The sequence below is a fragment of the Bactrocera neohumeralis genome, chromosome 3, assembly GCF_024586455.1.
Source record: "Bactrocera neohumeralis isolate Rockhampton chromosome 3, APGP_CSIRO_Bneo_wtdbg2-racon-allhic-juicebox.fasta_v2, whole genome shotgun sequence".
Taxonomy (NCBI): domain Eukaryota; kingdom Metazoa; phylum Arthropoda; class Insecta; order Diptera; family Tephritidae; genus Bactrocera; species Bactrocera neohumeralis.
Window position 1 is genome coordinate 39210654 of NC_065920.1, and position 17053 is coordinate 39227706.

General features: G+C 37.6%; 1 protein-coding gene across 2 annotated transcripts; it reads right to left on the bottom strand.

Moving 5' to 3' along the window:
* Window positions 1–479: 479 nt before the first annotated feature.
* LOC126754156 (E3 ubiquitin-protein ligase MIB2) lies at window positions 480–12642 on the bottom strand. Of its 2 annotated transcripts, none has more exons than XM_050466107.1 (10): window positions 12472–12642; window positions 11896–11981; window positions 11152–11297; window positions 6730–6897; window positions 5655–5826; window positions 5132–5247; window positions 4837–5022; window positions 4579–4774; window positions 4354–4516; window positions 480–3287 (listed from the first exon to the last, which is right to left on the bottom strand). In XM_050466107.1, exons 3-10 carry the CDS (start codon window positions 11216–11218, stop codon window positions 1113–1115), a joined length of 3243 nt encoding a protein of 1080 aa, XP_050322064.1. In that variant the 5' UTR covers window positions 11219–11297; window positions 11896–11981; window positions 12472–12642; the 3' UTR covers window positions 480–1112. The 2 variants fall into 2 exon arrangements, with proteins under 2 accessions (XP_050322064.1, XP_050322065.1); XM_050466108.1 differs by adding an exon at window positions 11680–11811 and having other exon boundaries at window positions 11896–12642.
* Window positions 12643–17053: the final 4411 nt, after the last annotated feature.

Below are 17053 nucleotides of genomic sequence, written 5' to 3' on the forward strand. Positions count from 1 at the left end.
CAGATAAAAGAAAGAAACCCGATTAATTGACAAGGTTTAACCGCGCACAGTGGTCTGACCCTACATCTGTTTCCACATCAGTCGGTTGAGAAATATTCTAACTGACAATTGTCAACTCAGTTGAAGACCAAGCTAAAGTTTTGTTCCGCCATAACAGATTTTGATTGCCTTTTCAATCCGTGTTACGTATATCCAACTGTGATAAAAAGGTATATGTATTGGGTGTCACAACACGTAGCGAACTAGGATTTTTAGCCCGTTAATGACTGTCAACTCTGCAGCTTTTCCCCAAATTACTTTAAGAATGTTTTCTGCCACTACGACAAAATTCACGAATATCTCCATTAAAGGCTTGAGTTTAAAGAAGTACAGAGGTGAATGTTTCAAAATAATAACAACAACAAATGGATGTTGCGCTTCAGTTTAACTGAAATCGTGGGATTATTTAAAAGTAGTCTATAATTTACAACCATATTAAATAAATTTACCAATTTTTATATATTTATTTATAATACATTTAATTTTGGTATATGTGGACACTAATGTATGATCTGAAGAATAGTTTTACATGTTTCGATTTTTTAAATTATCAATTCAATTTACAAACATTTGGTCTTATAGAACCATGCAAACGATCACTAATTTTTATATGCATGTGTTTATGGGATATAGGGATGTGAGTGTATGTTTATTTAACGTTATGCTGAATTCGTAAAATAATAATGAATACAACTGAAATTGCAGCGTAATGAAATATGTTAACAAATATGTTACAATAAGAACACATATCTAAAATTTATGCATGTTTGTACATATGACTACGTATTTGCAAGTATGCATATTCGAAATAAATAATAATCATAATCGTGGTTTTCACCGTAGTCATAAACATAATCGTGAACATATAGTATTAACGTTATTATCGTCACCTTAATATTGACTTTCGTTGATATTCTCAACATTTTAATCGAGCAGTTAGTATCAACACTGGATATATGACTGCTGTTCATATTTTTCGCTTCCTTTTTTATTTACAATTTACAAGCTTGTAAAGAATACCAGCTTCCTCAGCTCGCACTGATATATACGTTACCAGGTTGCTTGAAGCTTTTCTAATATAAGTTTATTTTTCTAAGAATGGTTTTGCGACACATATGACAGGTGCGCAAAGTTTCCGCACAACGTGAGCATGCACCATGACCACACAAAAAGGCGACATCACGCGTACGTTCCATACAAATGCTGCAGTAGTGTGTTTCCTCATATTCCTGTATTTTGTTTTCCAGATATCGCAAACGATCTGCTGAGGGTACGCGCGTCTGATCAGAACTGAATACAACACGCCCACCGGCAGCTATGCGTCGCTCTATTTGTACGCCGCACCGCAGGCACTTCTTCATACGCAGGCCACATTCTTCGCAAGAAATTTGATGTTGGCACGGCTCGAATTTAATTAGCTGTAACTTTTCATCACAAACTATGCACTCCTGTGGACCAATATGGAAGGGCACATTAGTGGGTGGTGGCGGTGGAGGTGTCGCTTTGGGACTTGCTTTGGGCGCCGCAGCTCCTTCGATACGATTACGCGATACTTTGCGATTCCCAGTTAATTGTGTGGCACCTGAAGTAGAAGGAATCGGCGTCATATGTACGTACTGTTGTGTGTCCAACACATTATTGCCACCAACTACTGGATTAGCCTGGGCTTGTCGATCTGAGTTCAATTTCTTTGCGCCTGCTGGTTCGTCAGTTGAGTTCTCAACGTGATGAGTTGGAGTACTGCAATGAGGCGTTGGTATCTGATTAAAAGTATTCGGTTGCGAAACATCTGTGATGATATCAGCAGCATTGTTGCTATGCACTACTGTTGCAGAAGCTCCAGCTGTTGCACCATCATTATCTGTATTCAAATTAAGTGCCTGAATATTGTTTTCCATCTCACCAGCCGAATTTAAGGTGGCTGCTTCGTTAGTCGTTGACGATGACGATGTTGTGGCACCTATTTGACATTGATATCTCAAAATCAGCTGTTTCATATCTTTATTTGTAATCCAATCGAAAATGTTGGTACCCTTATTGTTTTGTTCCACACGGCAGCCACAAGATGACAAGTAACATAGAATTGAATACATGAGACGATCATCGAGGATGTGTGAAAGGTTATCATATATAGATCGTATTTTCGGTGAGTCTTCTCCAGACGGTTCGGCTGCCTGTTGCAAATTAGTTTTTTTAATAACACACAAGTGCATCGCATTGTCGCCGTCTTCATCACGAGCCATAATATCGCAACGGAGCGAAACAAGACGTTCAATTACAGACGCATGTCCTTGGGAAACTGCCAAGAGAAATGGAGTTTGTCGTCGGTTATTTCGTATATCAATCTCTGCAAGTCCCTCGATTACCAGTGTTTCAACAACGCGCGCATGACCATTGAGAGCGGCCAAATGCAGAGCGGCAAAACCATCATCCTTTTTAACATTGACTAGTTGTCGTGCCAGCTGCAGTATGCGTTTAGCCGCCACAACGTTGCCCTTAAGCGAAGCATGATGCAGCACATTAAATCCGCGATTATTTTTTATGAAAAAATCTAAGTTTGGCGCATTACAAAGCAGTTCTACAACTTCGGAGTTTTCCTTGCCGATGGCATCGTGCAAAGCTGTATCACCGTACGAATCTTGAATATTCACATCGGCTCCAAATTGCAGTAGTTCACGTACACAGTGTGGCGTCTTCTTGTGTGCGCATATATGCAATGCTGAGCAGTGACTCGAATTGAGAAAATTTATATCAGCTCCATTTTGTAGTAAAACCCGCATGGTTTCGGGTTGATTACCGAAGGCAGCATAATGTAGTGCAGAATCGCCCTCTTTGTCTACAACATTCACATTGGCACCTTTGGCTATAAGATATTTAACTAAATCAACATAACCCTGATGGGCAGCCACTTGTACACAAGCTTTGCCTCCACTCATCACATTCACTTGTTCCGGATGGGCGTCCAAGTATTGTTTTACAAAATCTAAATGACCTTGAGCCGCCTCACGCACCAACTTATCGGCAACAGAAGTGCCAGACAGGCCCGATAGCGGTGTCATTACATGATCAATGCGCCTATGGCTCAGGTCCATCATACTATTTGATCGTTCTGCCGCCGTAGCTAAAGGTGATCGTTCCAAATGTACGCACTTCGGGTTTAGTGTCCATTCGAATCCATCATCGAGTTGTTGAATACGCAAGTCGCCATCCGAATATACTTTTATCACTTTACAACGCTTTCCCAAAGCCTAAAATGATAATTTTTGAATTATGAATTTAGAGCCAATAACAATGGATTGGTTAAAAATTTTAGGAGTTGGCTTTTTAATGACATGTGCATAAATCTTAATGAATGTTAAAATAGTTTAGAATTTAAGAGTGATTCAGTACTTATATTTTTAAATTAAAATATATTAATAATAAAAATAAAAGAAATAAATTAATTAATTGGGTTCGGTTAGGTTAGGTAAATATGTTGATATTTGTGTAGAGCCCATAGTGATGTCTAGAACTTCTAAGTACGGATCAAAACGACCGTCGTATATCTGCAAAGCGGCTAGATGCGCCCACAAATTTATTGAGCTGGCTGATATCTACTCCAGGCAATTCGCCGGGATCATGAGAGTATGGTAACCGAGATGCTTCAACCTTAATCTGGCAAAAGCTGAACAGTCAAGTGAAGGAGGAGACTTTGTGTCTACATGTTTCTACCTCATCTTCCTCCCTGCAACTATGATAAGTTGCATTCAATTAAAAAATCAATAATTCAGCAAAAAGCAAGGAAAAAATGAACTCCGGTTGCATTGAACCTAGACTTATGAACCTATGAAAGGTATCTTCACATATAAAAAAGGTTCATAAAAGAACTTTGCTTTTGATCACCCAGTTTGTATGGCAGCTATATGCTATAGTGGTTCGATCTAAACAAATTGTTCGAAGATTGTACCGATACCTTAGATAATAAACGTGCCTTGTCAGATACACAAATTTTCCATATAAGAACTTGATTTTGATCGTTCAGTTTGTATGACAGCGGATTGTGTCATTTTCTGAAACAATAATCCGTGCGAAATTTTTTTAAGATATTTCGTCAAATTCAAAAGTTTTCATTCAAGAACAATTATAGATCGATATCTCAAAAATTATGGACTGGTCGCGTATATACAGACAGACATTGCTAAAGTCACTCAGCTTGTTACGCTGATCAGTTATATATACTATATATTTTAGGGTATCGGATTTTTTTTTTGAATGTTACAAACTTAGTGGTAAATTTTATATATCCTGTTCTGAGTATAATTTTTACATGCTTACATAACGCATAAGATCAATCCATTCGCCATGTCCTTTTTGCAGCTGCTGCACTTTGTTCGCATCGTTTATAATAGTCACTAGATCGCCAACGCGAAAAGATATAACCTTAACCAGTGCAGCCGGATGAAATGTCCAACGATTAGGACAATTATCGTATTGTACTCTGAAAGTTGAATTTAAATTCGAATTATTCTCAATGCATAAGCCAATCTATCAGACATTTACCGTATGTCACCCTTTTCGGTAATGCGATGGACGGCGCCCAATTTTGGTAACTGTTCTACCATTCGGGGATTCCACCCACCGTGACCTTGTTGCAGTTTCATCAAAGCATCAACATCAAGGCACACCTTTACGCGATCACCGACTGAGAATGATGGCTTTCCAGTAGGCACCACAGGCTGTTGCTCTTCAGGTTGTCCTATAAAAAAGATTGTATTATGCACAACTAAACCTATTTTTGTGAATGTATGAGCTACTTACCCAATACAGGCATGTGGTCTTTGTAATAATAACCTCCAATTGACGGAAAAGTACACTTTAGGTCGACGTTACCCTTGTGACCTAAGCGGTAGACATTCGTTGAACCAGTGACCCAAGAAACATTTGCTACACTTCTACAAGACTCATTGTCCCAACCACGAATTTCCATAACACGCCCGGTTTTACCTTTCAGAATATATATAAAATATTAGTTGTACAACACATGCCTTTGTAATTGCAAAAAATATATATGTATAATACATTGTATATGTATAGACACAGTTCAAAAAATTACCTTCACCACCGTCCTGTTGGCCCCACTCCCAATCAGGGCCGCGTACAACTTTTGCTCCAATGAATATACCTTTTAGTTGAATGCGTTTGGAATTCTTTCTTGGAGGCAGGCGAACACTTAAAGTAAATTGAATTCGCACAGTTAATATACAAAAATTAAATTTCATGCAACAATTTAAAAAGTTTTAAACTTTTTAAATTTATTCTAGACTTCAAGAGAATTCTACTATAAAAAGAACTAAGACAATAAGTGTACAAAGTTGTTTCTTTTTAGATGAACCGTTTGCACTTCAATCTTTGATATTCTTTAAAGTGCCTAGAATAATACATTCTTTATAAGTTTGTATTTCTTTTACTTATTTTTTTATTTATTTATTATTATAAGTAAAGTATATGCATGTCTGCATAGTGCAAAGGAACTAGCATTAAACGAGGATTAAGAAATAATACAATCCTAACTGATAATATACAATTCGAAAACAATAGATATTAAAATATGGTCAGGTGTAGCATTCAAAACATACCCAAGTGACGTCGGTGTTGTGTAACGTATAAACGTATGATCCGTATCGTGCAGATCAGCGCCGTAGCAATTAGCACAGAGATGGTAGTTAGAGCACTGAGCGCATTTAAAAACAATGCCAGCTATGCCGGGCTTTGAGCAGCCATCACAAACCACATTCGAATGACGTACGCCTAGAATATATTAAGAAAAAATATAGATAAGTGTTTTACATTTATTCAAACACATTAAAACAGTTATGTAACTAATATTGGCAATGTTGTACTTCTTTATTAATGAGAAATTTTCCTTAACAGATTTTTTCTCAAAACTCCATTCAGTAACGTATTGGATCTATAACTAAATAAAAACAAAAGAACTGCGTCAGTTTGGTGGCCAAGAATTAATCAAACCAATTTTTCATACCCTTATGTGATATTCTTTTCTTAGATTTTGATGTTCTGAATTAAATCTTATTAAAGTGTGGGCGATCTGCATCGTCTGGAAAATTTGGTAGGCAGAAGGCTGAGGTTTTCATTTTGTTAAATTATTGGTGAATAACTTCATGCAAAAATCCACTTTTCAGCCACAGAGTTCGGCATATTTGAATATTTGTTGTTTATTCTTCACATTAATACAGAAAAAGACGCCCAAAGAGTAGCTTTCCAACGCATGTTCGAAATATTGAAACAAAGTTACACCAACTCTTAACAAACAGCACGAATTTAGTTATAGACCCAATAAATATTTTTAATCTTTCATAAATACTGATATGGAAATTCTCATATTTCTATCATTATATCTGAGCTCCATTTTGCTACAAAGTGGTGTAAATTATTCATAACTAAGATCAGTAAACATTCTTTCTTCAAAATTTATTCTTCTTCTTTACTGGCGTAGACACCGCTTACGCGATTATAGCCGATAATTATTTATTATAATAAAATAAAATATAATTATAATAATAATTTAGCAAAGGTCCGAGTTTTATTTTCACTATCATAGGTACTTACGACTTTAAAAACTTGCTCCGTTTTATCAATTCTCTATCGAAGTATTAAATTGAGAAAATGAAATGACAATTGTTTGTTACTTACCAACTTGCGCGTTATCAACGATAATCAAATCGTATTGATTTTGGTAACCAACACGATAATTTGTTCGGTGTCCAGAATCCCAATTGACTACAACTGTATTTTCTGGTGAGTGTGTCGATCCAGAGCGCCCAATCTCACAGACAGTGCCAACGTGACCTTCTCCGTTGTCTATCGGAAGAGAATAGAGTTGTTGTAAGAATGATTTTAGAATTTCACATTCGAATAGGGCGGGGGATACGATATATATAGTGCATATGTACAAAAGTATGCATATAATGGCTATAAACGATGCTCTAATTGTGTGCATATGCACACATACTCAGGTATTTTTAATTACACGCGCTGCTATTTATAAAAAATCGCGCTTCCAGCAGATGTTTTGTATCTACACGGCATAAAATTAAATTCTATATACAAATACGCATAGAGTACATCCGAAAACTCCAGCATTGCCAAGTGAACACTGCACACGGATTTCCGCTATATACAAACATACATAGGTATACTATTTGTATGTGTACGTACAGTTCCGATTATATAATTGGCACCAACGAAAACACTTTGTAATTATTTCATTGAAAATGACTTCAATTTGATAGTACTACAATGCTATTACTCAGGAATATTTCCCAGTACTGAACATGAAAATACCCGAGCTATAGACAATACACAAGTATATTCATATTAATATTGACTGATGGCTTGCGGCCGTTATAGACGATTGGCCAATAATTTTTACATTTTTAATTTAAAATTGATTATTTATTGATTGAATAATAAAAAACAAGAACAAACGTTAACTTCGGCTGCACCGAAACTATAATACCCTTCACAGGTGCCTTTTTTGTACCATAAAAGTTTTTTTTCTTTATTTTGATTGGTCAGTTTAAATGGCAACTACCTATATGCTATATTGGTCTGATCTAAACAAAAAGTTTGAAGGTTTAGCGGCGCCCGTGATAATAATTTTTTCCAATTTCTGGGATGATACATTGTCATATAAAAAAGTTTTCCATAGAAGGATTGAGTTGAATCGGTCAGTTTGAATCGCAGCTATATGCTCTTGTTGTGCGATATTGGCGGAACCAACAAATGAGCATTTTAGTTAGAAAAGATCTAAGGGAGGTGTAAGGTGGTCTCCAATGTATCTTTTGAGCTGTCCAAATCGTTGTGAACTTAATATTCTGTTCCCAAGAATATAATTAAAATTTGAAAAAAGGAAATTGTTTTAGAATTTTCATCTCGAACTTCATTTTCTACATGGCGCTCAATACTCCGAATGGACGAAAACACTCCGTCTCTGAAAGTATTCGACGCAGTATCCGCCGGGGGAAGCAGGAAGACCTCCACTTCGTTGGAAGGACCAGGTGGAGAAGGACCTGGCTTCGCTTGGAATATCTAATTGGCGCCACGTAGCGAAAAGAAGAAACGACTGGCGCTCTGTTGTTAACTCGGCTATAATCGCGTAAGCGGGGTCTACGCCAATAAAGAAGAAGAAGAAGTTCAATACTCCAGAGCCCTGGTCGGCTAATTAATACATTCAAACGATTTAAATTGTATCAATTTTTAACTCTAGTTTTAGGATTATCATTTAAATTTAAATTTTGACTATTAAATTTGAAAATAAAATTGTATACCATAAAATATTGCTTCTTTAAAATATTAATAAAAAATAAATTTTTGTAAAAATTGCAAAATTTTCAACTTTAAATGCAAATATCTCCCACTTTTAACCCTGATATCGTGGGATGGGTTTCCCCAAAAGTGGGGGAAACTCTATGATCCCTAATTGCCTGAAGGTAGTATCACAACTCAGTAATTATTATTATAACTTAATAAAAAGTAATTTCAACAATACATACAGCAATTTTAATTTTCATGACTGTATTCTTTATGTAAACTTTTTGGTATTTCGTTCGCAGTATCGGCTGATCTCAATTAGAGGTTTACTTAGACGAAGAAATAAAACGATCTGCCGAAGTCTTTTAACAACACTTTTTCTTCTTATATGCAAGAACATTGCTTTAAATTTAAATACGAGTACATATGTATAGCCATGTGTATATGTATATGAATGTATATAAAAGTATTTTCGGAATTATTCAATATATCAAGGGGATAATAAACTTCCTTTTCGAGTTAATACCAAAGATTATTTCAGTCGCAGCATTTTCCTCCATTTCCCTTATTTATAACTCACAGTACACACAAAGAAAGTATTCTGTCATTCTGCCCTTCTGGTCTCCTTATCATATCGAAACATTCCTGCGTAAAAGTTGTGGTATCTGCCAACTAAACTCCAAAAATAGAAATGGGCGCGTGTTTGTATTTTTTTTGTACAACGCGAGGATGCGTCCCCAACAAAATGCGAATGAATGTGAGGCGTGATGCTTCAAATTGTTTGTGTTTTTACACTCTGGCACTTTTGAAAAACATACACATATAGCATATTTTTGAGATATGTTCAAATGTAGATAATTATTCATACAGTACGTACTATGGTGTGCAATATGGTTTACATGCCGCATGCTATAATCACTTACATCTCTACCTCTAAATAGGCTGTAAGACCGATTCTAATGCATAAGAGAATACGGAAAACAATATTCTCAACGCTGAGCCTTTATAATTATAGGGAGAAATATATCGACTTTATTTCTGCGGATAATCGTAACGTAGTTAAATTAAATAAAGATAACTGTGTCGACACTACTCATTCCTACGGAAGTCATCGTCGATGCATGTCGATTCCGCAGGAACCTTATAAAAATGTATTATTCTATACACTTTAATATTTTCCGGCTTTCATGTCATGCGGTCATCCTTCTGGCCCGTGCTGGCATTGAGTCCAAATCAGACCCGGAGGAATTTTTCTACTGCGTTTGCGCTAGAAAGCTATATCCAAAGTCCACCTCGATTAGGTGTTATACATGGAAGGGATGGAGCCATCTTAAGATCTGCTCAGGCCTTAAGATACAGGAAGTTACGTGACTGCGACAACCAGCAAAGGCCAGCAACTACTGGTTCCTCGCACAAACTGTTCCGTATGTCAGTAAGTCATAAGTGGTGATGTCACTTCACGACGTGTTCTGGAGTGAGTGGAGTGTGTCATACGTGGCCCGGTACTACAGCAATATGCTCCTGCAACACCCCACAGTGGCCTCGCCAAATAACACCACAGTGCATATATGAATTAGCGGTCGACAAACATTCGTACAGTTTTGAGATCAAAACTCTAAATCGAAAAGGATTAAAGAGGGCATCCTGTAGGGTGGTGTTTTTTCCCCATTTCTACATTTCGAAACTCTCTAAACCACCCGAGGGAATTACCAAGTTGTTCTTGTTGTTGAAGCGCCAGAAATTATTCCGGAAGTAATTTCGAGGAATGCCGAGTTGACAGTCCTTTTCCACTACTAAGACTACTAAGACCCTGCTGTCGTGGGAACGAGAATTTCCGTCACCTCGTACGCTGATGGTAGCACGATATTGACGACGGGCAATGTATTGATGTAGCGGCATCAACAACAACAACACACATGCATCTTCGTAGCTATGGTGATAATTACAGCTCTTACTGCGTAAGTATATACATATGTACATACATATGTATGTATATAAAAAAATAATATACATTTGATCTTAAATATAACAATGTTTACTTTAATATATAGTCGCGTGCTACATCTGTATGTATATTGATTAAAATAAACTCTTGTACAGACGCACTAAATTTAAAGGTGTTGTATATAGTACACATACTTTATATGTACATACATATGTATGTATATGTACCTTACAGGCGCAGAACATTAAACAGATGAATTAAAAGAAAAACGCGGCCTTCAGTAAATAAGGTCGTAAAGACTATACCAATAGATTTAGATATATGTATATGTATTTATAAAATAGATATTGGTTAAAAAAAAATTGATATTAACATTTGACTACTATTTTTTTTGTTTAAATAATTTTAAATATAAAAAAAATTTGACACTTTTAAAAGTAACGCAGGTTTATTCGCAGTGTTTTCATTAGAAAATTGCAATTAAACATAATTTTACTGCATTTTCTAGTAATTAAACTTTGAGTGTGTTATAGTAACTTATATTTTTTCAAACAAATTTTAACATTTTGATATCATTATGTTTAATGTCAAAGAAATTATTCACTTGATTTTGTACACATCCATAATGCAATAAAAGATGTACGGTATACAAAAAGAATCAATACACATTTTCATCACGAATTTTAATTGGTTTGGCTTAATTTGTTTACCATATCAGTCTTGGACTCAGAAAATTAATTCGATATAATATACTATATTACATTTTTTTCTTTCGACAGTCGGGTCTATGTCTCCATTGTAATTTTCATTTCAAAATTCATTAATATTTTAGTTAAAATTTCTAAATTTTAACATACCTTGATTTTGCCATATCCAATTTGGTCCACGTACTACACGTATACCAGGTTGTATAGCTGGTCGCATTTCCGTTCAATATACTTTAAGATATTGAATTTCGTTCAATTATGGTATGGATGTATGTAACGATACAACCGACTGAATCCTAAAATAATATAATTGAATATAATATAAGCCATTTATTTTTTATCAATATATAGGTAGTTTAGACGTAAGATATATGTATATAACGTATACTAAATTAATATATCATCGTATATTTAAGTATAGTATATATGTTTACAAACAATAATTTTAAAAACCTATGATTTACGATTATTCGGTTATATTTTGTGTTCAAACAATATCAAGATAAACAGTTAACGTACATATGTAAAATTTATAAAAAATCTACCATTTTAATATCATATTTACGTAATAATTTCCTCTTCAATGAATAAATGTAGGTTTTTGCAAACTCGCAAACATAGTAACTGTAGAAATTTAGAATTAGAACTAGCTATGCATATCAGTTTGTACATCATTACCTTATTTTGTGATGTTGATGAAACTATAGCGTGTAGTATCCGTAAGGTAAAGCAAATTTTTACAATGATATTCAAAAAATTAATCCGAAATTTTACCTTTCAATTTCCAAAATTATAAGGCCTAAACGCATTCTGAATTAATTACATTTGAGCTTAAATTATTAAAGTTTCCCGTATATACTTATGTTTAATTAAATATTGTACCACTTCACTTACTTTATAGATTTCTTTGATCCAAATTGATATATTTATTGTATAGGAGAGTTAAGTAAGTAGTCTTCGAATTAAGCAACTGCTTTGTACTTAAGGGTATAACGTAACCACATACATATGTACACACATTAAGATTCGATGAAAATGTTAAAAAGAAGAAATAAATGAATATTATTTTCCGTCGATTCGATTGTTAGACTTTTATTATGTGTATTCGCAGCGTAAATTTTAGAGGAATAATAGCCGGAATATTAAACTTGATTATATATTTTCACTATTCATTGATTGCCAAGTATGGGTTTGTTGCAAACCACACGCTACTCTTCTTATCTTTTTAGGGTGTGATTCAGAAGTTATGATGAATAATTGCATGCAAAAGGATCTTTTTGACAAATGTGAATATTTCAGTGGATTATATTAAAAATTTTCGCAAAAGCCTGATCTCGTTTTATTATTTTATTTTCTTTTGATTCACTGCAAATTTGTATCCTATATTTTTAGGTTTTTCGTGATATGTTCCAAAAATTGCTCAAAATTTTGATTTCATGTACACATTTTTTGTTTCGTATGTACACTTACACTACACTTCATTTATATTTTTTCTGAAAATTATTAATTCTGCACCGTTTTATTTTAGGATTTACTTTTATGCTTCCTTCAAAAAAGGAAGTATTTAATTTATTGCAAATAACTCTGCGAAAATAACTAAAAACCAAAGGTATAAAAAACTGTACACTTTGGGTGGCAACGAGAAAATGTCAGATTGACGTCGAGTTGACGTTCGTATATAACATATCTGAGTTTATTTGCTTATCATGTGTCTACAGTCAGATATATTTATACAAACTTTGACATGTTAATGAAATAATAGGGGTATTCTCTTGCTCTTGCAAAACCCTTGCACGGTGCAAGAATTGCATACATTTTCTCTTGGTGCACACGGCACAACAACAAACACACGCAGAAAATTATTTGCAATGGCTGTAAAATATGTCAGACCAAAACCCATGTATATTTGCGTGCAATGTCATGCAAAATATAATTGCAACTCTGTTTTAGCTGTCATTTTACATAAAGACATATTACGTCGTTAAATTGTTGAGGAAGGTAGTTTTAAATAGATTTTATAATTCCAATTTAAATTAAAAAGATTTGTTACAGTTTTTTTGTTAAAAATGTATGCAGAAGGTGCGCCAATTCACAATAGCCATGCATAATAGTCATTCACAATAAATTGACCGTATCACCCGTTCATATAATATAATGTATTAGGGGGATTCTCTTGCTCTTGCAAGATTGCAGATTGCAAAACTCCTATACCGAAATATACAAGGGCACGAGAGCACCCATTGCATAATCTTGTGATATATGAACGGCTGATTGGGTCAATTTATTGTAAATGACTATTGTGCATGGCTATTGTGAATTGGCGCATATTCTGCATTCATTCTTAACAAAAAAAAACTGTTACAAATATTTATAATTTAAATAGAAATTATAAAATCGATTTAAAATTTACCTTCCTCATCAATTTAACCTCAAAATATGTATTTAAGTAAAATGACAGCTAGCACAGGGTTGCAATTATTTTTTTACGTGTTATTGCACGAAAATAAACATGGGTTTTGGTCTGACATAATTTACAGCCATTGCAAATAATTTTCTGCGTGTGTTTGTTGTTATGCCGTTCTTCCAAGAGGAAAATTCTGCAATTCGTGCACCGTGCAAGGGCTTTGCAAGAGCAAGAGAATCCCCCTATTATGAAATTTCCAAAATGTTGTTATTCAACAGAAAATTACGATAAGTTAAAAGAATATTTAGTAGGGTCTAGAACTATTCTTCTTCTTCTTAATTGGCGTAGAAACCGCTTAAGCGATTATAGCCGAGTTAACAACAGCGCGCCAGTCGCTTCTTCTTCTCGCTACGTGGCGCCAATTGGATATTCCAAGCGAAGCCAGGTCCTTCTCCACTTGGTCCTTCCAACGGAGTGGAGGTCTTCCTCTTCCTCTGCTTCCCCCGGCGGGTACTGCGTCGAATATTTTCAGAGCTGGAGTGTTTTCGTCCATCCGGACAACATGACCTAGCCAGCGTAGCCGCTGTCTTTTAATTCGCTGAACTATGTCGATGTCGTCGTATATCTCGTACAGCTCATCGTTCCATCGAATGCGGTATTCGCCGTGGCTAACGCGCAAAGGACCATAAATCTTTCGCAGAACTTTTCTCTCGAAAACTCGCAACGTCGACTCATCCGTTGTTGACATCGTCCAAGACTCTGCACCATACAGCAGGACGGGAATTATGAGTGACTTATAGAGTTTGGTTTTTGTTTGTCGAGAGAGGACTTTGCTTCTCAATTGCCTACTCAGTCCGAAGTAGCACCTGTTGGCAAGAGTTATCCTGCGTTGGATTTCTAGGCTGACATTGTTGGTGGTGTTTACGCTGGTTCCAAGATAGACGAAATTATCTACGACTTCAAAGTTATGACTGTCAACAGTGACGTGAGTGCCAAGTCGCGAATGCGACGACTGTTTGTTTGATGACAGGAGATACTTCGTCTTGCCCTCGTTCACTACCAGACCCATTTTCTGTGCTTCCTTGTCCAGCCTGGAGAAAGCAGAACTAACGGCGCGGGTGTTGAGGCCGATGATATCAATATCATCGGCATACGCCAACAGCTGTACACTCTTATAGAAGATGGTACCTTCTCTATTTAGTTCTGCGGCTCGAACTATTTTCTCCAAAAGCAGGTTGAAAAAGTCGCACGATAGGGAATCGCCTTGTCTGAAACCTCGTTTGGTATCGAACGGCTCGGAGAGGTCCTTCCCGATCCTGACGGAGCTTTTGGTGTTACTCAACGTCAGTTTACACAGCCGTATTAGTTTTGCGGGGATACCAAATTCAGACATCGCGGCATAAAGGCAGCTCCTTTTCGTGCTGTCGAAAGCAGCTTTGAAATCGACGAAGAGGTGGTGTGTGTCGATTCTCTCTTTTCACGGGTCTTTTCCAAGATTTGGCGCATGGTGAATATCTGGTCGGTTGTTGATTTGCCAGGTCTGAAGCCACACTGATAAGGTCCAATCAGTTTGTTGACGGTGGGCTTTAATCTTTCACACAATACGCTCGATAGAACCTTATATGCGATGTTGAGGAGGCTAATCCCACGGTAGTTGGCGCAGATTGTGGGGTCTCCTTTTTTATGGATTGGGCATAGCACACTTAAATTCCAATCGTTGGGCATGCTTTCGTCCGACCATATTTTACAAAGAAGCTGATGCATGCACCTTATCAGTTCTTCGCCGCCGTGTTTGAATAGCTCGGCCGGCAATCCGTCGGCCCCTGCCGCTTTGTTGTTCTTCAGGCGGGCAATTGCTATTCGAACTTCTTCATGGTCGGGTAATGGAACGTCTGCTCCATCGTCATCGATTGGGGAATCGGGTTCTCCTTCTCCTGGTGTTGTGCGTTCACTGCCATTCAGCAGGCTGGAGAAGTGTTCCCTCCATAATTTAAGTATGCTCTGGGCATCAGTGACTAGATCACCTTTGGGGGTTCTACAGGAATACGCTCCGGTCTTGAAACCTTCCGTAAGCCGCCGCATTTTTTCGTAGAATTTTCGAGCATTACCCCTGTCGGCCAGCTTATCAAGCTCTTCGTACTCACGCATTTCAGCCTCTTTCTTCTTCTGTCTACAAATGCGTCTCGCTTCCTCTTCAACTCTCGGTATCTATCCCATCCCGCACGTGTAGTGGTCGATCGTAACGTTGCGAGGTAGGCAGCCTGTTTTCTCTCCGCTGCGACACGGCACTCCTCGTCGTACCAGCTGTTCTTTTGCACTTTCCGAAAACCAATGGTTTCGGTTGCAGCTGTACGTAAGGAGTTTGAAATGCCGTCCCACAGTTCCCTTATACCGAGTTGTTGACGAGTGCTCTCAGAGAGCAGGAGTGCAAGCCGAGTAGAAAATCGTTCGGCTGTCTGTTGTGATTGCAGCTTCTCGACGTCGAACCTTCCTTGTGTTTGGTGGCGCGCGTTTTTTGCTGCACAGAGGCGGGTGCGAATCTTAGCTGCAACAAGATAGTGGTCCGAGTCGATGTTAGGACCTCGGAGCGCACGCACATCTAAAACACTGGAGACGTGTCTTCCGTCTATCACAACATGATCGATCTGGTTGGTAGTTTTTCGATCCGGAGACAGCCAGGTAGCTTGATGAATCTTCTTATGCTGGAATCTAGTACTACAGATAACCATATTTCGGGCCCCGGCGAAGTCAATCAGCCTCAACCCATTTGGGGATGTTTCGTCGTGGAGGCTGAATTTACCGACCGTAGTGCCAAATATACCTTCTTTGCCCACCCTGGCGTTAAAGTCGCCAAGCACGATTTTGACATCGTGGCGGGGGCAGCTCTCATAAGCGCGCTCCAAGCGCTCATAGAAGGCATCTTTGGTCACATCGTCCTTCTCTTCCGTCGGGGCGTGGGCGCAAATCAGCGATATGTTGAAGAACCTCGCTTTGATGCGGATTGTGGCTAGACGTTCATTCACCGCAGTGAATGATAGTACTCGGCGACGGAGTCTCTCTCCCACCACGAATCCTACACCAAACTTGCGCTCCTTTATATGGCCACTGTAGTAAATGTCACAAGGACCTACTCGTCTCTGTCCTTGTCCCGTCCATCGCATTTCTTGGACGGCGGTGATGTCAGCCTTTTGTCTTTACGAGGACATCAACCAGCTGGGCAGCGGCACCTTCCCAATTAAGGGACCGGACATTCCAGGTGCATGCCCTCAATTCGTAGTCCTTATTTCGTTTGCCATGGTCGTCATCAAAAGGGGGGTCTCTCATCCGAGGCTGGTTGTAGCTCTTCACTGGGGGTGTTTTTTACGTGGCGGGTCCCAAACCCAGCGCACAACCCTTGTAGGGAATGTTTCGCCTTCTCACTTTAGCTCGCCTTCGAACGGATGTTCTTAGGCTACCCAGAGGATACTTGGTCAAAGACCGGAAGTACTTGAGCCATGTGTAAAAGAATCGTTTCTGGCCACTCCCAAGTGAATGGCGATCAGAGAACTTTCCTCACTTGCGTGAACTTCTACACATGACTCCATCCTCCCTAGAACTATTAGTTCAGTACATTAGTTTTGAATTTAGATGTAGGGCTATTATAAAGAG

Excerpts from the sequence above, each read along its gene's own strand:
- LOC126754156 (XM_050466107.1), bottom strand. The coding sequence starts at position 11,218 with ATGCGACCAGCTATACAACCTGGTATACGTGTAGTACGTGGACCAAAT. Across the intron at positions 4,517-4,578 it reads ACCGAAAAGGGTGACATACG|AGTACAATACGATAATTGTC; the intron begins GTAAATGTCTGA and ends TTCAACTTTCAG. Across the intron at positions 3,288-4,353 it reads GGATTGATCTTATGCGTTAT|GCTTTGGGAAAGCGTTGTAA; the intron begins GTAAGCATGTAA and ends TTATCATTTTAG.